Consider the following 13,925-nt stretch of genomic DNA (forward strand, 5'->3'; position numbering starts at 1 on the left):
CAGGTGGAATGCTCTGGCTCCTGTAGACTATTCCTCCAGCTCAGGTGTGTTCCAAGATATAGACTTTCAGTTACAGAGCTGGAGGAAGTAGCAATGAAATACAAGTGCTGTGATGTCACTGTACTTGTGCTCAGCTGAGAAATGAGGTCTCTTTGCCACAATGGTAGATGCTACTTGTACTTTTTTCATTTACAGATTCCTGTGAATGAATGATGCAGCTGTGTGGGCGGAGTCACATTCAATTGTACCAAATTCAATTTAACAAGATCTGTCAGAGAGAAGAATCCCTGGATTCTGTAAGGGGGGGTGGCTGTGTGAGGTTGGGGGGCTGTGGATTCTGACGATGTTTCATGTTACATCCTAAATACCGTAATACCGGTGTACGATAAAACATGGTCAGAAAGGTGGAATAAGCTTTAAATAGATTGTCTGTACAGATATAATATACAGTAAATATCATAGTGGCATAATACATTGGGTGTGTACAGATGATAACATGTCCTCTGTGTTGAGATAACCATACCGATATACAATAACTACTGGAATAAGTTCCTGACACTTGTTGGACCTGAAGAAGTGGCCTTGATACTGCTCAACCAATTCAATATTACAGTTCAGTTGAATGTGACTAACTATTGCTAGCTATACCATGACCTGGATAAATGTGATCCTATTCCTAAACGAAAATATCCTCTGCATTGGTTTACAAAGTAATTAGAAGTCCAAAAAGAGTTTCATGAGCATGAAAAAGCACAAGATTGCAGGATAAATGATTTATACAGGTTACAAACCTCCTAGATAGGGATGAGCTTGTGTTTGGGCCAAACCTAGGAGGAAGTTGTCAGTTCCAGGCCAACCAAGTGTGGCCGAGGCATTCTCCACCCTGCAGCTGCATGTAAATCATTGTGATTATGATATCATTGACCTAATATGACCACATGGTGACTTTTGTTATCCTTTAAAAGTACACTGTTAATCTGTAAAGTATAGAAGTTTGCATCTGCTGTACTTCCTCAGTAACTTCAGCTAAGTTTCCTTGCCATAGTTAAAATATACATTAACCAGCATGTTGTTATAAACTTAATGATATAGAAACATCATTTTTAAATCTCATAATGTCAATGTTCTTGTGCACCAGTAAAAGATTATTGGCAATGTATCAGCTCAATAGTAAAAACAAAGGTATATCGGCGCAAGCAGATGAATATAATAGCCAAGCAGCTGACACCAAGGTAAATATATATAAAACCTCAATATTGCAATGAAAACATAAATAGTGCAGCACTAAAAACGATCAATAAGGGTAAGTAAAATCACTAAAATCAATATTCGCATTAAAACTGCATAAAATCGCATCAAATCACATAAATGTCCATATGGTAAAAAACATAAAAATCAGGAAGGGTAATGTCCATAGGTGAATCCAGGGAAAAAGCGTGCAGTGCTTTGTAAAACCAAGATAAGGTGCTCTCACTCAGTGCAAAAAGCCTCCACCAGTAACACTAGCCTCTCACCTGAGGGCTGTGAAAAAACAGCCTTGATCAACAATCAGCACAGCGGCATCTCCACAAGGGATCATCCCGATTTTTATGTTTTTTTTACCATATGGACATTTATGTGATTTAATGCGATTTTATGCAGTTTTAATGCAAATATTGATTTTAGTGATTTTACTTACCCTTATTGATCGTTTTTAGCGCTGCCCTATTTATGTTTTCAATGTATCAGCTCATCCTAATCATTTGTACATAGAATTGTGGTGGGAATGATGTCTGTATTTACTAAGGAAAGCATAAGAGGAAGGTAATTTCTGGTGTCTGTATTTTTCCTGGGCTCCAGTTTTACAGGTGCACAAGAACATTGACATTATGAGATTTAAAAATGATGTTTCTATATCATTAAGTTTATAACAACATGCTGGTTAATGTATATTTTAACTATGGCAAGGAAACTTAGCTGAAGTTACTGAGGAAGTACAGCAGATGCAAACTTCTATACTTTACTAAAACGAGTGTGCAAAACCTAGTGCAGCTCTGCATAGAAACCCAAAGGCTTCCAGGTTTTTTTTGTTAAAGCTTATTTGAACAAGCTGAAGTTGGAAGCAGATTGGCTACCATGCACAGCTGTACAGATTTTGCATTTTCCAGATTTAGTAAAACTTTCAGATGCCCGTAAGTAAGCACATACAGTAGATGTAAAGTACTCTTAGGGGCATGTCCTAAAGACAAATACCTGAGCCAAAACCCATAGCAGTTTAGTATTCATCCTATTTTAGTCTGAATACACTAGACAAAGGAAAGCTGATTTGTTGCTATGAGTTAATGCTCATCCTAGCTTTTTGCACCGTGTTCCCAAATACAACAAGGACTTACTTTACTTTGGAGCCTGGTAGTGATGGAAGGAAACTTGTGTCGAAATGAATTTCAAGCGGGAAATTGTTGCCTTCACCCTGCATGGATGATTCCATTGGTGGCTTCTTGTCTTTTTTTGCATCTTTGTCTCCTTTACTAAAGGCGGCTTTCGTGTCATTGTCTTCAACCTCTAGTTCAAACCTCCTCTTTGGAGTATCTGAGTTTTCAGAATCTGATTGAGACATTGTTGATTTCTTCTACAGTGATGTGTCTGTAAGGATCCGGGTAGAGAAGCAATCCACATCAGCCAATACCTGAAACACAGAGACAGTATTTGTCTTAGATATCTTTGTTTGCTTACGCTACCTGTGAGCCAGCTGCACGGTGAACAGCAGATGGCAGGTGTACGAAAAAGGAAAATTAATATTTGCATGGAGTTTACCATTTACTGGACCAGTACTACAGAAATAGGAGAATATGTGTAAATACAAACAATATGTAGATACAAAAAATTCTAGTAGCGCAAACAAGGATGATAAGCTCACTCCCCAATCACAATCACTGAAAACTTGTAAAGACTGTAGAAATAAATATAAAAAATATAAAAAATAGTCCCAACATGGATCAGTCCACCAAAGCAGCGTTGAAAAACATATGACAAATAACGATATTCACACTGATGTATCCCTTGAGAAATCCTAATCGGTGCAGAAATAAAGGATCACCTTGACCACCACCACTGTGCTCTGAAGGGGGGAAGGTAATGCACACTCACCGACTTCACTGGCCCAGTGATTCTCACCACTGAGCAAACAAGCCACAATACAGCCACTTCCGCTCGGGACTCCAGATTGGGACCAATCAGACCAATGACAGGCTCTGCTGCATCCACTTGGGGTTCCGGGATAGGGCCGATAATGGGCTCAATCAAATACAATGGACCTGTGCAGCACAGTCAGCATTGAACCTGATCGGGTTCAATGCTGACTGTGCTGCACAGGTCCATTGTATTTGATTGAGCCCATTATCGGCCCTATCCCGGAACCCCAAGTGGATGCAGCAGAGCCTGTCATTGGTCTGATTGGTCCCAATCCGGAGTCCCGAGCGGAAGTGGCTGTATTGTGGCTTGTTTGCTCAGTGGTGAGAATCACTGGGCCAGTGAAGTCGGTGAGTGTGCATTACCTTCCCCCCTTCAGAGCACAGTGGTGGTGGTCAAGGTGATCCTTTATTTCTGCACCGATTAGGATTTCTCAAGGGATACATCAGTGTGAATATCGTTATTTGTCATACGTTTTTCAACGCTGCTTTGGTGGACTGATCCATGTTGGGACTATTTTTTATATTTTTTATATTTATTTCTACAGTCTTTACAAGTTTTCAGTGATTGTGATTGGGGAGTGAGCTTATCATCCTTGTTTGCGCTACTAGAATTTTTTGTATCTACATATTGTTTGTATTTACACATATTCTCCTATTTCATGTTATTTTATTAAGTAGCAGCATCTGTTATCACACTGTATTAGAGGTAGTTATCCTCTCTAAGCGCTTGGTTGCTTGCAAACTAGTGTTGGTTCCGGGTTGTGTGTAAGCAATTTATATACAGTACTACAGAAAGCTTTTATACTCTTAGATTGTAAGCTCTAAGGAGCAGGGCCCTCTGATTCCTACTGTATTAAAGTGGAGTTCCACCCTAATTTTATACTTACCTCCATCTTCTCGCTCCGGGTCACCTGAAAAACAAATGGATAATCGCAATTTTTTTTTTTTTTTTTTTACTTACCTTGTAGCGAAAATATACTTACCTTACTTCCTTCTTCCTCCCCTCGGCGGCCGCGGCGATTCGTCACTTCCTGGCTTTTGCAATGATTCCTGGGAGCTGAACGTCATCGCTCCCAGGAATCATTGCGCCTGCCCTGGCCCCGACGTCAGTTCCGGCGCGCGCGTCATTCCCTTCTAAACAGCTTCTGGGCATGCCCAGAAGCTGTGGAGGGATGACGCGTGCACCCGAAGTGATGGCGGGGCCGGCGCAGGGCATCGTGGGACCGAAGAAGAAGGAAGAGGATGCCGAAGAGGATCGCGCTGGCTTCAAGCTGCCCACACCTGAGATGGCAGCGCTGGAGAATACTTTTTCAAGGTAAGTATTTCTCCTAAAAGGTAAGTGCAACCTGGGACAGATCAGAGGCTAGCCATTGTGGAATGTACTAGCCCTGACTGTCCCGGGGGTATTTTTAAAAAAAAAAGTATCCCCTGGGTGGAACTCCACTTTAAAGTGTATTGCATTTGTACTGTCTACCCTCAAGTTGTAAAGCGCTGCGTAAACTGTGGCCGCTATATAAATCCTATATAATAATAATAATAATATGTGAATCGATATTCAGCTTTTTCCACAAGAAAACAAAGTGACTTGGTGGAATGGATCAAAAACATTGGTTACACATGAGCAGAACCCAGTGGCAATCAATCATGTTGATTACAGTGTGAATTTTTCAATTGATAAATAAATATTATTTATAAATTGACTTTTATCTGTCTTATACAATAAGGATGTTCAATACAAGACCACTTGTTCTTCTCTATTTGTTAATGGGCAAGGGGAACCCTCAAACATATTGGGAAGCAAAACAGAGCCATAAACAGCACCATAGGTTGTGTAAAGGCAATGTGTTCTGTGAATAAACTTTCAAAATTAGAAACATTTCTTAGGAACAAAAACGTCAAAATTGAGACTTCATTGAGATTGTGAATTGAGATTCACATCTAGGCGTTACTTTTTCTACCGGCGTTTTTCAGGGGTTTTTTTGGGGTGTTTTTTTCTGGTGTATTTGCAGCACCTTTGTGCAAGGGTTTTTAGGTTGACAAGTTACCAATGAAAAAAAATAAAAACGCCTGTAATCTGCGTTTTGCGTTTTGCTTAGGGCGACAGAACACTCAGATGTGAACAGGGGTTATAGAAATGAATGGGGTTTGTCTTGGTGGGCGTTTTTAGAGCTGAGGATTGGAGTAGAAAATCAACCAAAAAGGCCTAAAAACACCCCAAAAAACCCCTGAAAAACACCGGTAAAAAAAGTAACGCCTAGATGTGAACGTAGTCTTAGGCTAACAGTAACGAGGCTAACATTGCTCTTGTTTGGTAAACATCAGTTATGATTGGTGAATCAGTGTGTTGTAGATATAAATATAAGCTTTAAAGTTAATCATTTCATGAAATAATGGGAAATTTGGTCATGGAAAATTACAGCTGCTGAAATAGTTTTCTTGCTGTCTGATGTATTATAACCATTGTTTACAGCTATCCTAGCTTTAGGCTTCATTTCCCATTATTTCATGAAATTATTAACTTTAAAGCTTATATTTATATCTACAACGCACTGATTCACCAATCATAACTGATGTTCACCAAATGAGAGCAATACAATGACATCGTTTCCTATGTTTGGCTGTTTCACATGGGGATGAGCAGCATGTTCTGTTGACTCCTGACCTCTCCAGACAACCAGGAAGTTGACAGAAAGCTTGTCAGTTGTAACGACACACAAGGTCATGTTTTTAGACACAAAGCTATCTATTTGCCAGAATGGAAAAAATGAATTTTTATCCAAATGTTACTATACAGCAGCAAGACTTACAGGAAGGGAACTCTGATCCCATGAGATCATGCCACAACACCATTTAATGAAATCTCTCATGTGTCATTCACATTTATGTAGCAGAAAACTGGATGGTCAACATTACTAACTTCACACGTTACCTTAGTACCCCTCCATATTCATGTCTGCAAAACTCCATGTTGGATGAAGAACATAGGGCAGATGTGGAAATAGTCAATTGTCCACAACAGTCTGTAGGACCCCACAGAAGTGCCATCTCATGCAATTTGCTTTACAGTGTAGCACTCTCCTAGCTAGGTTGCTAGGATATAGGCAAATTTAGTTCTTTTTGACTCCTCTGCAATCAGTAGAGTAGTTGTTGATTGCTCTTGGCTGTTCTGGATCTGTCCTCCTGTAAAAAATCAGGGAGTCTGGAGCATCCCATTTCACCCTACATCCTATCCCAAGTTCTTTAGCAATAAAAATCCTAAAAGACACCCCCTAGACTGGTTATTGAGCCAGAATGAGTAAAAATGTTGCTGTGTGCCTGGCTGCCTCTGCACTAACTCTGGGAAAGAACCGTTTAAATTACAGCGGCTCTTTGAGGGATAGCGCGACAACAGTATCCCTATTTTGGGCTCATTTGGAGAGGCCATTTTGACCCCAGTGTCTAATCCCAGGGTTACCTGATCCAATATACAGGAATTGTTAAAGGCCTGTCCCTAGTACAAGAATGGGCAAACTACGGCCCGCGGGCCGTATACGGCCCGGCGGACCTTTTAATCCGGCCCGCCGTCTATGAATACAGCAGAGCCAGCAGATCACACAATGACTGAGGCTGTTGTATACACAGAGATGGTCACCATGGTAACATTTCCTGGCGGATGAGGAGTTTCCCCATCTCCTCCTCCGTCACCAGCCGGCGGCCGGCGCTCAGTGATGACGTGGGGAGTGTTGATTGACGGCTGGATGGAAGCTCGGTGGCTTTAGACATGTCTACCCTGGAGATGGAGGGGAGCGAGGAGGCGCAGAGCCCCAGGCGGGGAACCCCTGACCCTTCCATGGGATCGCTTCTCCTCCTGGCTGCATTGTATCTGTGTGGTGGGCTTCGACCTGGAGCTGGGACAGACAGTGGAGGTGAGAGGGGGCTCTGCAACTTCTTCTGTCACTTCCATTGGGACTGGACATGTCCTGTGTGATCAGTGCTGGAGGGGGGAGGGGGACTCTGCTGGGGGCAGTCTCCTTGTCTACAGGGGTAATCTTCATCCCCAGAGACCCCAGATTACTAGATGATCCCTACACTGCATAAACCTCTAATAATACAAAGGACAAAACACTCCACAGCTGACATCAGATGATTCAGGCAGAACCAATGGCAATAATCTTTTCCATTTTGGATAAGTGAAGGTATAACGGTTATACTCTTGGTCCGGCCCCCGGGTCCAATATATGAACCCATTGCGGCCCTCGAGTCAAAAAGTTTGCCCACCCCTGCCCTAGTATATGCAATTATATTAGTAAATAACTAATGCTGCAATGTTCTATCTGAGCAAATCTGCAGCCCAATGTATATGCCTAGCTACTTTATTTGTACAAACAAACAAAAAAGAGAAAGGAACAATAGATTGCAAGCCTTCTGACTACTCTCAATATCCCCAGTGCACCCTTCCTTCTAGAGTCCTCTAGTTCAGTTTAGCCACTAGGAGACCAGACGAGAAAAGCAAAATAGGAAAAATATTACAGATTCTTAATGTTGAGGCTTGGCGGTCCCCTCCTAGGCACTGGCCCATAGAAGCCATTATGGTAAATATAGATTTGATAATAGGATTTTTTTTTTTTTTTACTTGGCCTACAATGTTGTTCACCAAAGATGTTCTGTTTTTTTTTTCAAAGTGTAATCCCTCACACCTGCCAGGCTTAGTCTAGCTAATACTGAACAATAAAATAAAAGAATATTATTATTCTTATAACATTGATAACTACAAATGAATCACCCTTTATATCACAGTTTGTAATGTAATGGTTTTGTTAAAGATATGATCTAATGCAATCAGAATTCAGAAAAGTTTTGGAATTCTAAAAAAAATGTTTAAGTATAAATATATTTTTCATAGAGGTGTACAGACCACACCCAGGCTGCACAGTATTCCCAATGTTCCATGCATTCAACTTACATCCATATTTTCCTGAAGGGCTGTAACCTAAGCCTTCCTGTGTGATAACAGCTTGTCATTCATGTAATGTGCAGTGCCTAAAATATGTACATTGTGGAACGCTCCAATTCTGATTTTTATTTTCCTTCATCCGCAGTGTAAGCCGCTACAGGACAAATGCTCTTAATATCCAGAGATGTAAAATAAATGAAAAATGTAAAGAAATTTGTACAGAATTTTTTTTTAATTTTATATCGCTGGCAAAAATTACAAATGGTAATTTAGATATATACATACCTATGAAAATAAATGAATAGTTTAATGATATAAGTCTATATCGATATCTGATTGGTCACTATGGTGTTGTTTATGTTGCGTTGTATGTTATTTGTTTTACCACAATGGCAGCCTGCGAAGTTAAAGTTTAAATCTAGGCATGCAAACTTTCCTCTAAATATATTCCTCAATTGTCGCAAAGGATATAAATCCACTTTCTGATAGGCAGATGCCTTTAAAACCCCAGATATTACCTTATAACGGGTAGCGGTGACATCATCAGTGTGCTGTGCATAGAGCAGAGTTGTGGGAGGAGCCCAGGAGGCCCACCCACTGGAGGGGGCAGACACAAGACCAGTCCCCCTGCACAAGGAGATAGAACAGCAGTGACCGGTCTTTTTACAATAAGCTCTCACACAGGGGTTAGCACTAGATTACTGTACAGAACTGGAACAAATACACAAAGCACACCAAAAAAAAAGAATACACTTGCTACTTGTATTTAGACAATATTTTCTTACCCCAGAGTCCAGCTTTAATACATCTTTAAGCTGTGAAGTTAAAGTAAATGTCAACCCAATTACTAAAATCTAATAATAGCTTTAAATCAGAATTCCAGACAGAGACATCTGTACAAATTAATAAGGATAGAAAGGTTACTTCTTGTGAGCTGTATTAAATGCTCAGCACAGTCCTGTTTAGTGTTTATTCATGCATTTTACCCGTGAACAGAGTATAAGGAGTTCTGTGAATGTACAAGCGGAGAGGAGGTCAAAGAAGAGGCAGATAAATGTCAGGATCCTTTTCTCAGCTCTTCTCTGTTCACAGAATGCCTTGTATTCTGATTACAGATTACAAGGCATTCAGTGAATGGACAATGGGAGATGAAAAGGAGGATGAATACAAGAAAGAGTTCTCCTTATGAGAACCACAGCTCTCATAGCCACAGCGCTGGAAGTACAGCGCTGATGATATTGTCCAGTAGGTAAAGGCTGAGCCAGCTGTCACTCCAATCTGGGTGGATCCTGACATTAAAGTCAGGATTTCTCCAGAACATGGATCAGCTAGGAGATAGCAACCAACAGCAGACTTTACAAAGAGCAAATGACTCCTGCGCTTAAGGGGTGGCCTTGCGGCTGGTATCCGGAAAATGCGATTCAGGTCAAATTGTAGTAAATTCAGGCTGTGCTGCCACTCTCAACGGGTCAAGGTAACCCAAAGAAGATACTGGAAAAGAGAAATGGACAGAGGGCGCACCAGCCTAGCGCATTATCTTTAAAACTATTTATTGAAATAGACATGTATACACATTATACTCACAAAACGATTATGAAACACGGGCAATAAGCAATGAGGGACCACCAGGGGTCCCCACTGGGCATCCTCAACTGCCGCAGGCGGTGGAAGGATGTAGACCTCCAAAAAAACGCTTTTTCCGGTTTTTTGGAGGTCTACATCCTTCCACGGCCTGCGGCAGCTGAGGATGCCCAGTGGAGACCCCTGGTGGTCCCTCATTGCTTATTGCCCGTGTTTCATAATCGTTTTGTGAGTATAATGTGTATACATGTCTATTACAATAAATTGTTTTAAAGATAATGCGCTAGGCTGGTGCCCCCTCTGTCCATTTCTCTTTTCCAGCAACAGCAGACTTTAGCCTGCTTTCGTCTGAATAGGGGGTCACAGGAGTGCAGAACTAAGGTGGAGATTTACTAAAACTGGAGCACTTAGTACCTGGGGCAGCTGTGGTTGGTAGTGAATCAGCTTCTAATTTCAGCTTGTTCAATTATACTTTGACAATAAAACCTGGAAGCTGATTGGTTTCGATGATGAGTTGCACCGTTTTGCACTCTCCAGTTTTAGTAAATCTCCCCCTAAGTGCACTCCTGTGACCCACAGTTGAAGTAGGGCCAAATAGCTTGGGCCCTTCTTCTCCTTTTATGAATTTTGAATGAATGAACAGTTGAAATACACTAATATGCATCTGGCATCAAATCCAATGTTATAGATAGGGCCATAAATAAAGCATTGTGTTGCGGCAAGTCTTTTTTTAAACAGTTCAGTTTATTCATTTGCACAGAAGTCAAAAGTAATGAATGAAAAACATGTATGGCGAACTGTAATAATGCTTGGAAGTTGTCCTTTCAACAAAAATAAAAATTGTAAAGAAAAAAAAGAAAAACATGTTCGATAGGTCTTGCATGCATTTTCAGCCCCTGGTACCAAGCCTAAATACTTTTTTATTTGCCAATATGAAAACACGTGACGCATTAAAATGCCTTATAAAGGCACATCAACACGTGCAAAATGTGCATCAACATACATCCATGTGCATTGAAAAAACACACTAAAAAATGAATGAAAACTGAAACGCAAAGCTGTGAACCTAGCCTTAATCTGCAGCTTTTATTAGAATAATACATAGTGATGCTACCATGAAGACCCTTGTTCAGTCACTTACAGTTATTATATAGGTGTCTCCAAAATATCACGCCCAACAGTCAGTTTAGTTTGTGTATACCCTGTGTGTTATAATTATAGAAGTTTGGGGTTATAAAAAATACAAACCTCTATGCCGCAGCATTGATCTGATGTTGTAGTTGTCTCATGTTTTTGCACGCTCAGTTCTTGGCCTGCTAAGAATGGGGAGCAGTGACTGTCAGTCACTGCTGTCCACTCTTCTCACTGGAGCGCTGAGCATGGGAGGGGGAGGACGCAGCTGGCTATGTCACTCAGCGGTGTGCTGTGAGGCAGAGACAGCTGTCAATCAGGCAGCTGGGTAGATCCAGACAATATTGTCGATATCCTTCTAGAGACTGAAGTGGTTCTGCCACATTGGCTGATAGCAGGTACCAGCTGATTCTGGGTCACAGAGGAAAAAAAGTAAGTGCATTCCTGAAGTATGATCAGGAAAGCTTTGGCCATACTCATACCATCTTTAATACCAGTGTCCCCACATTTTGAATTCATCTCTGCTGAAAGGTGAGAATTGAATTGTGTGCTAGGAGCCAAATTCTAAGGTGGCATGAGGTTATCACCTTCATTTCTGGCCCCCAACTGTCTTTTCCATTCCCTTATCTCTGTATGAACTGGGGAAAGATTGAAGTAATAAAGGGGCAGAGGACAACTGAAGAGAAGTGTCAGCGAGAAGCTATACCATAGGTGGCATCAGCAAGTGGAATGTAGTGCCATCATTTTAACTGAAGTGTATGCACATAAGGCTTCCAGAGCAGCTGTCTTCTCTAGCCGCTTGCCGACCGCCGCACGACTATTTACTGCGGCGGTCAGCCCCTCACAGGCAGAGCAACGTAGTACTACGTCGCTAGCCTGTGAGGGTCTAGGTTCTAGGTACTATGTAGGACCGTTGATCACTGTTCATACACCTCAAGCCACAGCCAATCAAAGTTAGAACCATGCCCCTAGGGAAACACATAACCCCTCCCTCTAAAAAAAAGTTAACCCCTTCACTGCCAGTGTAATTTTACAGTAACAGTTCATATGTATAGCACTGATTACTGTAGAAATGTCACTGGTAACCCTAAAAGTGTCAAAAATGTCAGTCAAGGGTCCGATCTGTCCGCCGCAATGTCGCAGTACCACAAAAAAAAATCGCAGATCGCCGCCATTACGCGTTAAAAAAAAAACAACAAAAATGACAAAAAAATTTCCCTTTGTTAGTAAACGCGATAACTTTTGCGCAAACCAATCAAAATACGCTTTTTGCGATTTTTTTTACCAAATATATGTAGCATAAAACAAATTGGCCGAAAATGTTAAAAAATTTTGATTTTTTTGGGGGGAATTTCATATAAAAAAATGTGAAAAATATTGTTATTTTTGCAAAATTGACGCTCTTTTTTTGTTTATAGCGCAAAAAGTAAAAATCGCACAGGTGATCAAATACCACCAAAAGAAAGCTCTGTTTGTGGGAAAAAAAGGGGGTCAAATTTGTTTAGGTACAGCGTCGCACGTCCGCGCAATTGTCTGTTAAATTCACGCAGTGCCGAATCGCAAAAAAAACCCTGGTCCGAATGGGGGTAAAATCTTCTGGGGCTTAAGTGCCTAGAGAGAGTAGCCAACCAAAGAAAATCTGGGCAGGCCTTTTCTTTACATTTTCAAAAACCAATCTGTACCACCATTTTACTTTAAAGCAAAGTGACAGTCTTGTCTCATTTATCCTTCTTTGTGATGAGCCAAACCCCAACGTTTCTCTGACAGTAATGACATAGGGCTTGTATCTCTTTTCTTGTTTCTGCAATGGGTATAGGGGCAGGTAGGGCAACAATGATGAAAGATGGGGCTTTGAAATGAAAGCAGTGCTTCTTTATATTATAAAATCTACCATATGGTTATATATCAATTAACAATGCAGATGCAGTTTTGATTACTAGACAATGACTGAACAGATGTAACAGATATAATTTATTTAAGGTGGCGACAGGCAGCTGTATGCCCTGCTGCTTCCAAAGTACACACACCCTAAGAGAACGCCGAGTGCTCAGCAGCATGATCTCTAAACAAACTGAACAATAGGGCCAATTTATTAAAACAGCAGCAATGCATAAATAAGGCTGATGTTCTGTTTAACCAATCAGATATCAGCACGCACCCTCTGACCTGCTCTGGGAAAATAAGAGCTGTTATTTAAAGGACTGGTATAAATAGAATTCCCACTTTTTATAAATCAGCCCAAGTACAGTCACCTATAGTCATCAAATATGGCAAATGTGCTATGGACCTATTGCTACAACGCTGTATTACATATCACTTTGCTTCACCCATATTTAGGAAAGTTTCCATCACTTAATTTGCCATTAGGAATATTTAACAGACCTTCATCAGCACCTATATTTTCTATAAACAGGCATTTAGACCTAAGGTAACAATAAGTATAAGGATGAAGTAACAAGGGATTTTATTGGGTCCTATTGGGGCTAGCTTAAAGAGAATTGAGGCAAGCAGTGCAATTTCTGCTGGTTTACACTCTTAGATGGGACTCTAGTATTACCCTGAGCAGCCACCGTGTATGGAGTACCCTTTAGTAATTGTGCATGATGGCAGCCTTTGCCAGGATTAGAATGTAGGGTTTCAGAGCTTAACATCAGTAATATGCACAGGGGAGGACTGGGCCAAGGGGCAGGGGCAATTGCCCCCCGGGCTGCTTTGATGCCCCGTAAAAAGGCTGCACCGCTTCTGCTACAGACATGCCTAAAGGATTCTTGGTGAGAAGTAACAAGTACCCACTACTGACTTACTTAGAGCGGGATGAAGACAAGGACAGAGCGCAGAACACCCCCGCCAACATAGATAGTGTAAACTGTGTCTGAGCAGAGGCCAGATCCTGATGAGGTGGCACTAATAAGCTGCACTGATAAGGCAGCACTGATATGCTGCACTGATGGGCACTGATATGTTGCGCTGATGGGCACTGATGTGCGTTAATAGGCTGCACTGATGGGCACTAATATGCTGCTCTGGTGGCCACTGATGAGGCAGCAGTGGTGGGTACTGATAAACTGCACTAATGAGGCAGCAATGATAAGGCAGCACTGATATGCTGC

General features: G+C 41.3%; 1 protein-coding gene across 2 annotated transcripts in view; it reads right to left on the reverse strand.

Moving 5' to 3' along the window:
* The window catches only part of LOC309545327 (transient receptor potential cation channel subfamily V member 1-like), a 119,591-nt gene that overhangs the window by 90,835 nt on the left and 14,831 nt on the right, over positions 1-13,925 (reverse strand). For both annotated transcript variants that reach the window (XM_082244481.1, XM_082244480.1), the window contains exon 2: positions 2,373-2,665. In XM_082244481.1, coding sequence (XP_082100607.1) covers positions 2,373-2,596 — 224 coding nt within the window. In that variant the 5' untranslated portion in view covers positions 2,597-2,665. The remainder of the gene's footprint in view (positions 1-2,372; positions 2,666-13,925) is intronic.

Source organism: Pelophylax lessonae (assembly GCF_965119305.1).
Source record: "Pelophylax lessonae genome assembly, chromosome: 2".
Lineage (NCBI taxonomy): Eukaryota > Metazoa > Chordata > Amphibia > Anura > Ranidae > Pelophylax > Pelophylax lessonae.